This window comes from Chrysochloris asiatica, unplaced genomic scaffold, assembly GCF_000296735.1.
Source record: "Chrysochloris asiatica unplaced genomic scaffold, ChrAsi1.0 scaffold00045, whole genome shotgun sequence".
NCBI lineage: Eukaryota > Metazoa > Chordata > Mammalia > Afrosoricida > Chrysochloridae > Chrysochloris > Chrysochloris asiatica.
In genome coordinates this window covers 9,161,298-9,174,223 of record NW_006408563.1, presented here as the reverse complement: position 1 = coordinate 9,174,223, position 12,926 = coordinate 9,161,298, and the positions used below count along the sequence as shown (strand labels likewise).

The following is a 12,926-nucleotide window of genomic DNA, read 5'->3' as shown; positions in this document are numbered from 1 at the left end:
GGACTTACAAGCTTTCTATGGTGATATTTCTGGCTATTCCTTTCTCTCCCCCTCCAGTATCTATTTTATAATATAATGCACGGAAAACCAAGATTCAAAAGACAGCCAAGCATCTTAACATCACTCCCCTCTTCCAAACATGTCCCAATCTCTGTATCCCAGAGCCCTGTTGTTCCAAGGTTGTGCCTACATCATTATTTACCTCTGACCCATTTAGCCCATTCAAACTTGCCTAATTGTTCTCCCATCTGCTTTGTTCTTCCATTTCCCTCTCCCCCCATGGACTTTTTAGTAGACACCCGAGCTACTTACTCAGTCATGACTAAATTCATAGCCCTTAAGTCTGGAAAGACCACCAGCATCATAGGGACCACCAGCATCATAGGGACCACCGGCACACTAACTGACCAAGCTTTCTGCTAACCTCACAAGTGTGTAATTGGGGGCCCATGAAGTTGAACACCAGTTCCTGTACATGCTGGACTGTCCAGTCCCACTCCTAGGGCAGGATTTTCTCAGTAAACTCTTGGCAAAGAACTCTTTCACAGAAATGGGGCAGCTTGAGCTGTCGGTGCTGCCCAAGTACAAAACTCTCCTGCTGACTCTGGCCGTCCCCCGGGAAGAATGGAGAATGTTTGTCTCTGGAGTCGGACAATGGTGACTCCCCCTTGTTCACCCAGTGACCCTAAGTCTGGGCAGAAGACAATTCCTCTGGACTGGCAGTCAACTGCCCACTAGTGTTTGTGGAGCTGCACCTGTCCAGATCAAATGATACCCAATCCTACAGGCAGCTCTAGAGGGGATCCAAAAGCATCTGCAAAGATTACTGAGGGCTGGAATGAGAAATTATCCCAAGGTATGGACTGCCTCTAACCATGGGATCTGGCAATGGACTGGCCTTCATGGCAGAAATAGTATAATACACAAGTAAAATACTGGGCATAAATTGGAAACTACATGCAGCTGATAGGCCTCAGAGCCCAGGCAAAGTCAAATGTATGAACTGTACCATGAAAAATGGGCTTAGCAAATTGTGTCAGGAAGCTCACTTAACCTGGTCCTAAAATTTTCTGCTTGTTTTATTAAAAATCAGATGTACCCCTTAGAAAATCACTGGATGCTCCCCTTTTGAAATTTTGCTTGCCCGACCTCCTCCCCTTCTTCACTCTTTGCCAGGGACTATGAGGGAAACAGGGGAAGTTGAAATTAGCTCACAACTCCAAGCATTGGGAAAAGTGGCCAAATGGGTTATTGAGAGGTTAACTGTCATTCTGTTTTCCCCTGGGCACTCTTTCAGCCCAGGTGACCTGGTATGGGCGAGGACCATTGACTGTCATTCTGACCACCCCCACAGCAGCCAAGGTAGAAGGAAACCCCACCTGGATTCACCACAGCAGACGAAAGAAAGCCTCATCTCTGTGGAAAGTTGAAACTGATCCTACCAACCCTTGCAAGGTAACACTGAGAGGTACAACCCACCCTGCTCCAACCACAACTGGAAGCTGGCTGGTCCACGCAAGGCCGAAGCCTGAACATCCTCCTCCTAATAAGCTTGGCGGCCTGCCTAACTGTAACAGACAATAATAATGGTAATATGTGTATCCAAACCACCTGGGTGAGCCACACTACTACCAAAACCTTTTTATTCTATCACTGTAAAGGAACTCATGTTTGCTATGATCCAGTTGAACCTTCCCCCCCGCCCCCCCCCCGGGTAGCTTTTGAAGTTAAAATAAGGCGAAAAAATATCTTTTCTGGTGAGGGGCCTGTTGTAGCACAAACAAGAAGTAAAAGGGACCCACCCACCCCCAATCCCCTCAAAAAAGAATGGGTCAATGCGCAATCATTTCATGTGGTAGCACATGATCAAGAAGGAAATCTTTCAAGAAGGCATTAGTGAAAATCAAGGATCCAGTATTGACGGAGAACCAATTGAAATGTTTCAACAAACTGGTGCAGCAATGGAAGCTCTCACTAGTCTATGCCAAGAAATTCTGAAAACAACTACGTGGTCACCAGACTACAGAGATCCATTTCTGCCCATTCCAAAGAAAAGTGACCAAACAGAATGCAGAAATTATCAAATATTATTGTTAATAACACATACAAGTAAATTTTTGCTGATGGTAATTTAAAAATGGTTACAGCAGAACATCACCAGGATGCTGCCAGAAATTCAAGCCAGATTCAGAAGAGGACATAGAATGAGGGATATCATTGCTGATGTCAGATAGATCTTGGCTGAAAGCAGAGAATATCAGAAAAAATGTTTATGTTTTATTGACTATGCAAAGGCTTTCAACTGTGTGGATCATAACAAACTATGGATAACACTTTGATGCATGGGTATTCCAGGAAACTTAACTGTGCTCATGCAGAACGTGTACATAGCCCAGAGGCAGTATCTCAAACAGAACAAGCTCGAACAGACCCTGAAAGGTTTAAACACAAGAAAGGGAATGGCTTAAAGTTAGGAAAGGTGTGCATCAGAGTTGTATTCTTTCACCATACTTATTCAATCTGTATTCTGAGCAAATAATCCAAGACACTGGATTATAAGAATGAGGCATCAGGATCGGAGAAAGGCTTATTAACAACCTGTAATATGTAGATGATATAACCTTGCTTGAAGTACTCACTGATCAAGATCAAAGACTGCATATAGCCTTTAATATCGATTAAAATTCAATGTAAAGAAAACAAAAACCCTCATCAATGGACCAGCAGACATCATGATAAATGGAGAAAATACTGAAGCTGTCAGGATTTCATTATTCTAGGATCCACAATCAATGCTCAAGGAAGCAGCAGTCAAGAAATAAAATGACATACTGCAACAGGCAAATCTGCTGCAAAAGACCTCTTTAAAGTGTTCAAGAGCAAAGATGTCACTTTTAGGACAGTGTCTGGTGCTTCTGACCCAAGTCATGGTATTTTCAATCACCTCATATCCATCCTGGTGTAGGATGAGCAATGCACTGCTAGCTGCCACAAGATTGGCAGTTTGAACCTACCAGCTGCCCCTTAAAAACCTTATACAGGGTCACTATGAGGCAGGACTGACTCGATGGCACTCAACAATATATGCAAATGAAAGCTGGACAATCAATAAGGAAGACCAAAGAAGAATTGATATATTTCAATTATAGTGTGGGTGAAGATTGAAAATATGGACTGGCAGAAGAACAAACAAATCTGTCTTAGAAGTACAACCAGAATGCTCCTTAGAGATGAAGATGGTGAAACTTCATTTCATGTATTTGGACATGTTATCAGGAGGGATTAGTCCCTGGAAAAGGTTATTATGCTTGTTAAAGAAGTTTATCGAAAAAGACAAAGGCCCTCAAGAGATGGACTGACATGTTGGCTGCAACACTGGGCTCAACATAACAATTGTGAGACCGTGCAGGACCAGGCAGGGTTTCATTCTGCTGTGCAAAGGGTTGCTGAGTTGGAACTGACTTGATGGTATCTAACAACATCACAGAAAGAACAAGAAAAAGGGGATTGCTGATGCCAAGGTCAGCACATGGCTTTCCTTTGCTCTCCACTGTAGATGAAAACACAGTTGGGAAATCAAACTTTGTGAGCATACTGAGCAGTGTATTAGATCAAAAGGGCTTCATTTTATTAAGTTTTCATTTTCAACAGAGTTTTTGCTCTAACACTCAATGCACATCCCAGTGATGAAATACATCTCAGGCAGATGCAAGAGAAAAGAACCCTGGAAGTGGAGTAGAGGGAGATCTAGGCTGGAGTTCCTGCTCTGACACTGAGCAAAATTACAGCTACTCTTTTGGCTGCAAAATGGGGACATGTGAGGTTAATGTCTGCTTCACAGGGATGCTGTGAGTTTTCAGTATGTGAAAATCTTTGTAAACTGCTATATGAAAACTAGGTATTTCTATGTGGACAAACTTTGGACTAGAAACTTAGATATCTTCCCAAGAGTATTCATCAAAAATATATTTTAATATGCTGTTTGAAAAGTATACACATAGCACGAAGAATCGAAACCACCTACCGTCATCGGGGGACTGCTAGTGGTACTGTAGGATAAGCACTGGACTGCTAGCCACAAGGTTGGCAGTTTGAACCCACCAGCCTCTGAGGGAAAAAGATGAGGCTTCCTGCTCCCATGAAGATTTACAGCCTTGGGAACCCTATACTGGTCACGTAAGTCAGAACTGATTCCATGGCACACAACCACCCCCATCTTCAGAGAATTTCTCAGTGAAACTCAGTTTTCTTTTTCCACTTCCACATAACATCCCTGTCTCTCTGACTCTCTTAAAGGGGTTCAAAGACATTTGATATCAGTAAATTTGCTTCTACCAGCCTTATTATAAACATGTGGTATTCGGTGTGTGTCCTTTCCCCCAGTTCAGAAAGTCAAAGCAGCCCCCAATGGAAATCCAAAGTATTTAAACTGCTGCTCCTGCTCTGAAAGAAAACAGCAGTGAGAGGAAAAGACTTGAGAAGTTTTGTCATTTACAAGTGGGAGAGGATTAACGCAGCATTTCTAACTTGAATTTTAAATCCTCATTCTTCTCTTGTCCTGAATTTGTGTATGCAGGGAAATCAGCAACAATCAAAATACGCCTTTTACCAAAGAAATCATAGATTTATTTCAAGACACTTGTCCTAGGGTTATTAGACCAGAAAGTTAACTTGTTCTTTGTCAGCAAAGTACTACAGTTTGCATTAATTTTAGAGAGGGTGCTCTCTAAAACCCCTGAGAGACCACCGAGGCCAACACAAAGGGGCAGAGATTACAATGTGGGCAAAAGAAATGCTAAAGCCTGGGTTTTCATTAATTTTTGCAGCCCATCCTGTATGTCATTAGTTCTGTAATCATAAAACCACCTCAGAAAGATGAACTTTTTATTATGAAAATTGCTGTACATTACAGCTGACATTCCAAAACAGTATTTTAGTAAACACTCACCTTGGTTATAAAGTAGAGCAGAAACCATGATCCTTTTTCAAAATAGATTAACAGGAGCTTAGTCACTTAACCTAAGTCAGAAGGTCGGAGAAGAGGTGAGGAAGAGCACCTATGTGATTCAAAACAGCTACTAGTGTTACTGGTACAGTGTAAACGCACAATTTTAAACCACGTTGGGACATTTGTTTAAAAAATCAAAACACTGAAATTTGGAGGCGTCACAATACTTTTGAGATGGGAAAACCCAGCGCTTCTTTCATGTGTCCTTCCCCTCTGTGAATTCAGGAAAGAAGCACAGTACTAGGTTGGGGGTGGCCGGAGTTCTGCTGCTGTGTGTCCCTCACTTGTTCTGCTCCAGGGCGCATACTGCATGCAAAAGCTCTTCAGACTCTTGTCTGAGGGCCCTGGAAGGCAGCTCAGAGTCAGTGTTTGAATTCCAGTGTAGCTGATCTCTGTAGCACGGTAAAGAAACCAGGAGCAACGGTGCTATGTTCTTCTGGCAGGAACCTGGAGACTCCTACTTGGATGCATTCCATGTTTAGGGGTCAGGATATAGTAGTCACAGCATAGAACCTTTCCCATCAGGAACAGTGAGAAAGCTGAGAAAAAGTTAAAACTGCAGTTTAAAAGTTCCTCTTTGCCCTCCTTCAGCCAAGCAGTCTGATGTACACATGATTGTAGGGAATTTCGCAAGGCATAGTGTGACGACTACTTTAACTTCAATTACAATCTGCCCCTCGTAAAGGAGTATGAGGTAATAGCAGATGGATTCCGGCAAACCAGAAACTGAGAAATATTCATCAACTTCTTTAATATAAGAAGCTATACTGAAACCTTTTCTTACAACTTCATGAAGTCGACATACCTTTGACTTCTGAAAGAGGCATCCTCTTTTTTTGTTTTGTTTTTTTCTAACAATAGATGGATGATATTTTTGGAAATAACATAACCTGGTCTAACTGGATTTCTACCCTTTTTCAATCTTTCCTTTAACCTATAGTCTTTTTTTACCTCCTGGGCTCAGGTCAGTAAAAGGCTCAGAAATAACCAACAAGAGAACACAACGTCTTTCCTCATTTCAGTACTGCCTTCTGCCACGACAGGAAGACTCCAGATGGTACTGTAACACTTGGCAGCAGATAATCCCGTTTTCAAGCTGTTATGCAGCCTAGTTAAGCTTTTCACGCTGGATCTGGTAGTAACATGCCTGAAAAATAAAATTCAAAATACTTCTTCAAATTTACTTTTAAAGAAATGACAAAAACATAGCAATGCACATGGGACAGAAGAAAGAGCTTTATTGATATTGACAGTCCATCATTTGCTATCATTTTTCCTGTTCCTTGCCAGTTCCCCACCTGTATATTCTAAAGGTATTTTAGGTTTTCGTTAAGCTTATAATAAGAAGTCATTAATTACTGACAGATTCATAATACGGCAAATGAAGGTCAAATGTTAAGATAACAAGATTGTTAAATCAATGCCGATACTCACCTTCAAGGTGGTGAACATTATACCCTGCTCCCCATGCTGAAGGTAAGGGTCCATGAGATCCTCAATAAGGTGGACTTCAGAGCCCAAATTCCTTATCCTGCCCCAAAGAGAAAAAGATGCGGAGTCATTCCCACTTGCATGTCCATTTCCCTTCTGAATCTATTTAAGGTGGAAATGAAAAACACCTCCATACAAAGTTACCATCACAGTGGAATGGGCAAAGAGTAGTGCACTTTTTCCTGGTGTCGGGGCATATTCCTACCATCAGTTCACAAAGCAAGCGGTAAGACTTGTTAAAATAATGAGTCACTCCACAGTGTCATTTATTCTGAGACCAGAAGAGCTCAACAATGCCCAATGGTTAATGTGCTGGGCTGTAAAGTCGATCTGAACCGCAAGGTTGGCAGTTCAAGCTCACCAGCCACTCCTTGGAAACCCTATACAGAGCCACTATAAGTCAGAACCGACTCGACAGCACTTAACAACAACTTAACAACTGTTCTAATGAGGGCCATACTAAATGAACCCTTATGGAATGAGAGCAAAATATGGAATACCACTCAAATTCTTAAAAAGCTCAGGTGAAACTAGAGAAGGACCCGACACTATTGCCCTGAGATACACTTTAAAACTCAAATCGGATTTATTCCTTGAGGTTACCTGTTAGCTAAATAATAAATTGGATTTTGAAATTAAGACTACCACCCACGAACTTTTTTAAAAAAACAAACAAAAAATCAAAAACTGCTCTAAAGCAAAGATGAGAAGGTAATGGGGTGGAAAACTAGAGTACTGGAAATGGCACATCCGGAACAGAACAAATGAGAATTCACTGTGGAAAATGAAACCACGATCATTGAAAATTTTTGCAGAAGTTGTTAAATGGCAACACAATTAGCCATGCAAACTCTTACCTTAACCACAATAAAGTATTTTTTAAAAAAAATTAGTCACTCCTAATGTGGCACTGGACTGTGAACTACAAGGTTGGCAGTTCAAACCCACTGCTCCTCAGAAACCCTATACCCCAGAGTTGCTATGAATTGGAACCAACTCGACGGCACCTGGCAACAACAACAATATTAAAGACAAAAGGATTAGTCACCTGGCCCGTAGCACCACATATAGGAAAACTGGAAACAAGTCATCCATGGACCACAAAAAATCTTCCTGGAGTGTTGCTAGGACACTCTGAGAAATCTCTTCAAAAGTCTGCTGGATGACCTTCAGCTTGTCAGATGGGGTAAATGTTGTGCTGTTGTAACAAAAAGACAAAAAGGTACACTGTAATTTTCTTAGTAGAACATCTGATTTTTTTTTTTTTTTTTTTTTTTGACATTATTCCCTTTGAGGGCTCGCATGCCTAAGAGTCTCTGGGAGGGTGGCCTTTGTGACTCTGTGGTTCTTTGAGAGATGGCCTCCACTGTCTATGGTCTCTATGGAAGAGTTCACTAGGTCATTATCATCTCCTCTTACTCACATGGCATCTTATTTTCCTAATAAACACTCTTCTCTGAATGAGAAGTTTGGTTAATTTTCATTTGGTTAGAGATACATTTCTGGGTAGGTGTCCATCACTTCTAAAATGCAAAGGCCTTACAGAGCTAAATATAATCCAAACAAAGGTCTCAAAAGAGTCTTATCTCATATTGCATTTAGGTAGAGATCTCAGAAACATCTTAAGAGACTAACCACTATTTTGATTTATATAATTTTTCAAAAAGAAGAAATTACCTAATTTGCTGTAGACATTCTACTGCTGAGGCAAAGCAAGCATCTTTTGTGGTTGGTAAAACCTGAAAAAAGAAAACGGATAAAAGTGTTTTGAACTGATGATCTGCCATGTAAACTTTCATTCAATTCACAACAAAAACATTAAAAAAAAAAAAAATACATCAAATGAATTCTAGTAGAAGTCAGAATAGTGAATTCCCAGGAGATGAAGTTGAATCTTTTGGAATGACTGGCTGACTTGGGGGATATTTTGAGGACTGGTGTGGTTCTATTTCTTAACCTGGGTTAATAATTACACAATTCATTTCATGATAATTTATTAAGTCACATATTTATGTTTGGGGCCCTTTTTTTGTATATCATCAATGTGACTGTCATCAATGTGACTGTTGATGCCTCTAGGGAAAATAAAGGAAGGAATCTATAGGAATCATCAAGAGTTTCTCTATATGCTTCTCTTCTATTTGAACCTTGTACAGTTATATGTGTACTTTTAGTGTAACTTATTTTAAAATATTAAAAATCATATTAATGACTTACAAAACAAAACAAAACTGTCTTTTGCAATGACAAGCAAATACATGAGGTGAGTAACTGATGCTAACGCATGCTTGGGTACTGTTCTACCAAAAGAAAACAAAGATTTCTTGCTATCTTGAATCCCCTCCCAATACCAAAGAAAAGTCTATTTGCTAAGAAAATGAAAATCTACTATACCTTTTTACTCTCTCCAAGGATTGACAATGTCACTGGCCAAAACTTCCTACAATGGAATCCACAAGTTGTTAATAAAGTTGATACTCATGGCAAGTAAAGCTTTATCAAACCAGAAGAGAGCTACAGTGGCTTTTCTATAACTATTAAAAATGGATGCTACACAGATAAATTCTTATAAAAACAGCTGGCAGCTACAATGGCATCCCTATTTTTAAAAAATTACTATTACACAGATTGTTGTTGCTGTTGTTAGTGCTGTAGAGTCAGTTCTGACTCATAATGACCCTATATGGGGTTTCTGAGGCGTGGCTGGTGGGTTTGAACCACCAATCTTGTGGTTAGCAGTCAAGTACTTATCCTACAGCACCACATCAGGACTCCATTACATAGATAAGTTACATTTTAATAAATGTTCTAGAAATGATAAGATTTTTTCTACCGTATCCCTAAGGGATTTGTCATTTTATACTTAAACAACTCTACACCTTATAGGTATTCCCAAATATTGGCCAATACCTTTCCTTCATTCTGTTTTATCTCATGTTTACTATTTTATCAGTTCACTGAAAACATTACTTTCCAGTTTAAGGCTATCCACTTTTTTTTTTTAAAATAACACAAGTATAAAATTATTGGGTGGAAATTAGTTTGATCATAGTATTAGAAAGAAACCTAGTCATTTAATACTCTTCTGGAATAACAAAAACAAGGCATTTCTAAAACTTTTAAACAAAGAAATTACAGACAGGAAGGGATGGAAGAGTCAGTGAGGAAAAATGCCAGAGACTGAATATAATGAACTTTTTCTGAGGAATGTGAATATAAAATAACTATTTTATTTCAAAGAGTTATGAATTAACAGGATAACTCATCTGTCTAAACATTTATGAGTTATCCTGCCACATACTTCACAGTTATTTAAGGCAAAATAAAAAATTGAAAACTTAAGCAAATGGAGGGAGGTTGGCAGAAGGCTGGGGTGGTGGGAAACACAGGGAGGAGTGCAGCGGTTGGAGTGAACAGAGGTAAATGCTGTTGGTACATGGAAGGGATTGGAACCTTGATGAAGCAAAGTATATGATTTGTTGAATGTAAAACTGAGGATCTGCTCTGTAAACCTTCACTCAATTCACAATAAATAGTTAAAAAAAACCCCACAAAAAACAAATAAGCCGGTTGCATGCTCATCTCCACAAATCTTTAGGAACAATGATATTAAGGATCTGTTTGGTTTCATAAGACTGGTAAACAATAAACCTGGCAAGTCATGTATGCAATCAGATATCAAAATATAAAATTTCTGATAATGGTGTTTACGTTTTAAATGAAAACCATCTGATTTTGCCTTTTACTAGTATATTACCTTTGCACCCCAAGGAAGCCCAGAAGAGCAATATCTGGCTGTTTATTGAGTCGCAAAACACATTCCCAGTAAATGTCTTCCTCACGATCATTATCCAAGGCATAAAGCATAAAGAGTGGTGGGTAGAGCCGAGGTAGCAGGACAGGAAGCAGTAATCCAGAACTTGTCACCACGTAACTACAAAAGATTGGAGTGCAAGGAGAGAAGCTGAGATGTTAAAATTCAATTCAGAACCATAGTGCTTCAGGTGCTAAAAGCTGGAAGAGGAATACTGAGTAAAGCATACTGTTGTGAAGTGCTATAGAGTCGGTTCTGACTCACAACCATGTATAGGGTTTCTGAGGAGCAGCTGGTGAGTTTGAACTGCCAACCTTGTGGTTCAAACCAATCTTGCAGTCCAGTGCTCATCCTACAGCCATACCAGGACTCTAGGCTGTATACTGATGGGGACTTACCAAGACAAAAATCCTTTGTCTTGGACCAAGTGTGAATTCTTTTCATTAACTGAAAACCGACTTTGTTTCCATACTGGTTATGATTTCTGGGGTTACCGTAGGTCGACATGATGTTACTTTACTCGGCAGCCTTTATGCCCCATCATTTGTGGCTACACTTTCTTGGGGTATGGTCAACAGAAGTTGAGCTGGAAAAGGATTCTCACAGATGGTCTCATCCAATCACATCATTTTAGAAATGAGGAAACTGAGATGTACAGGAAGTAATTGGTCCCCACCTTCTTTCCCCATCAGCCCACCCAGCTACATCTACCCTGGCTCTGGAGATTCCGATCTGGAGTCTGACTTCCCAGTGCAGAAGGACTTCCTTTCAGTTGGCAAAGGAGCAGAAAGAGGAATTGTGCTGCCCTCTTCAGGAAGCTCAGGAAATAAGAACCTGAAAAACATAATTATATGGTTACACCTCAAGAGTGGCTAAAGAGAGTAAAACTTACTTCTATTACTTAATCTATTTAAGAATCTATAAAATCTTATTTTATATCAATTATATATTTTAGTTCTCTGAAAATGTTAACGTTATCCTGTGAGAAACAACAGTTAAGAGTGCTGTCGAGTTGGTTCCAACTTATAGAGACCCTGTATAGAGTGAACTGCAGACCTTGTGGTTTGTAGTCCAATGTTGATCCTACAGCACCATACCAGTAAGAGTGTTGTTAATGGACAATATAACTATAAATATCTTTATTTACTGTATTTTTTTCTGTCTAGTTGTTAAGGAATTAAGAATTTTGATCAATGGATGTTTTCCTAATGGCAAGTCTCATCTGACTCATACTTCTCCAAAAAGAGACTAGAACGTAAGCAAATATGAATGAAAACTACTAAAAAAATTGAATTATAACAGACCCAATCAATGTAAAATCAAAAAATTTTTTTCCAGACTTGAACTAAGGACCATTTGTTGTCAATTGTTAAGTGCCTTGAGTAGATTCCAACCCATAGCAACCCAGCATAGAGTTTCCAATTCAAACCACTTTGCAATCTGGCGCATTAACCCACAGTGCCACACCAGGACTCCCAAGGACCATTTGTTGTTGTTGTTAAGTGCCGTCGAGTCGGTTCTGGCCCATAGCAACACTGTATAGGGTTTCTGAGGAGCAGCTGGTGAGCTTGAACTGCCGACCTTGCAGTTCAAACGGCTTTGCAGTCTGGCGCATTTACCCACAGCGCCACAAAGGACCATTTAAGGTAGTCTAAAATCTTCCCTAGCTTTGTACAGTTATAATTTACTACACCCAGTCCAATGACCTTTATAATACAGCATATTGGCCCCTCAAAACCTTTCCAAATATATTAATCAGTTTTGAGAATGATAATAAAAGGAAGTTTTCTAGGAAACATTTATAAATTTTTGTACAATCATCTCAATATCGAGTTTACTTGTTGGCTTGAAGTCAGTAAAAGATCTTGTTCCTCTAGTTTCACAAGCTCTGAAACTGCCGGCTGCCTAGAACTCTCTTCTAGTAAGAAACGTGCTTATTACACTCATGCTTTCTCAAGGTCAGTTGCTGGTGGCTGGCTCCTATCCCACACGTCATTCAAATACAAAAGGGCTTTCAAAAGTTGGTGGAAAAATTCTATTTGATTTTCCAATTCTATTTTTCTACAGACCTTTTGAAGCAGCCTCATACTACCTTACCAGGCTCATTACCTTTCTTTCTTTTTCTCTATAGCACTTATCAGCATTGGGTATACTAGATCCTGTTTATTATTATCTCTGTCTCCCTCCAGCAAGATTTAAACTGAGGGCACAGCTTGTTGGATTTTTGCTTTGTTCAATGATATAGCCCTTCAGGATCTAAAATAATGACTAGTTTATAGAAGACACTCAGATACATGACCTTATATTGGAATTTATCTACTAGTGTAATTAGGTTTAGAGACATTGTTTTTTCTAGAGATTAAATCCAAATAATCAAGCTACTACATTTTAGACCAAAATTAGAATGAAAAACCAAACAAAAATGGTACTTTGGCTTTCAATGATCTTTCATAAGAATGATACATATAAAAGAATCAACAATAACTACATGTGGAAGGAAACAATTTTTTTTTTTTTTGATGAACAATTCCTGTGATATAGGAGAAAATTCACAATTCCTCTCAAATTTATAAATTTTGAGATTCAGGTGAAGATGTCCAGGTATTAGTATAA

At 39.4% G+C, this 12,926-nt stretch overlaps 2 protein-coding genes across 2 annotated transcripts in view; both read right to left on the bottom strand.

The window, feature by feature from the left end:
* Positions 1-5,835, bottom strand: part of MPP4 (membrane protein, palmitoylated 4 (MAGUK p55 subfamily member 4)) — a 40,416-nt gene extending 34,581 nt beyond the window's left edge. Inside the window, 1 exon segment of the mRNA XM_006878381.1 lies at positions 5,814-5,835. Coding sequence (XP_006878443.1) covers positions 5,814-5,835 — 22 coding nt within the window.
* Positions 5,836-6,116: 281 nt separating this feature from the next.
* Positions 6,117-12,926, bottom strand: part of ALS2 (amyotrophic lateral sclerosis 2 (juvenile)) — a 66,078-nt gene continuing 59,268 nt past the window's right edge. The window contains exons 26-33 of the mRNA XM_006862030.1: positions 12,423-12,496; positions 11,025-11,147; positions 10,257-10,433; positions 8,894-8,939; positions 8,177-8,238; positions 7,548-7,697; positions 6,443-6,539; positions 6,117-6,155 (exon numbers count right to left, since the gene is read on the bottom strand). Of these exons, the coding sequence (XP_006862092.1) occupies positions 6,117-6,155; positions 6,443-6,539; positions 7,548-7,697; positions 8,177-8,238; positions 8,894-8,939; positions 10,257-10,433; positions 11,025-11,147; positions 12,423-12,496 (768 nt within the window). The remainder of the gene's footprint in view (positions 6,156-6,442; positions 6,540-7,547; positions 7,698-8,176; positions 8,239-8,893; positions 8,940-10,256; positions 10,434-11,024; positions 11,148-12,422; positions 12,497-12,926) is intronic.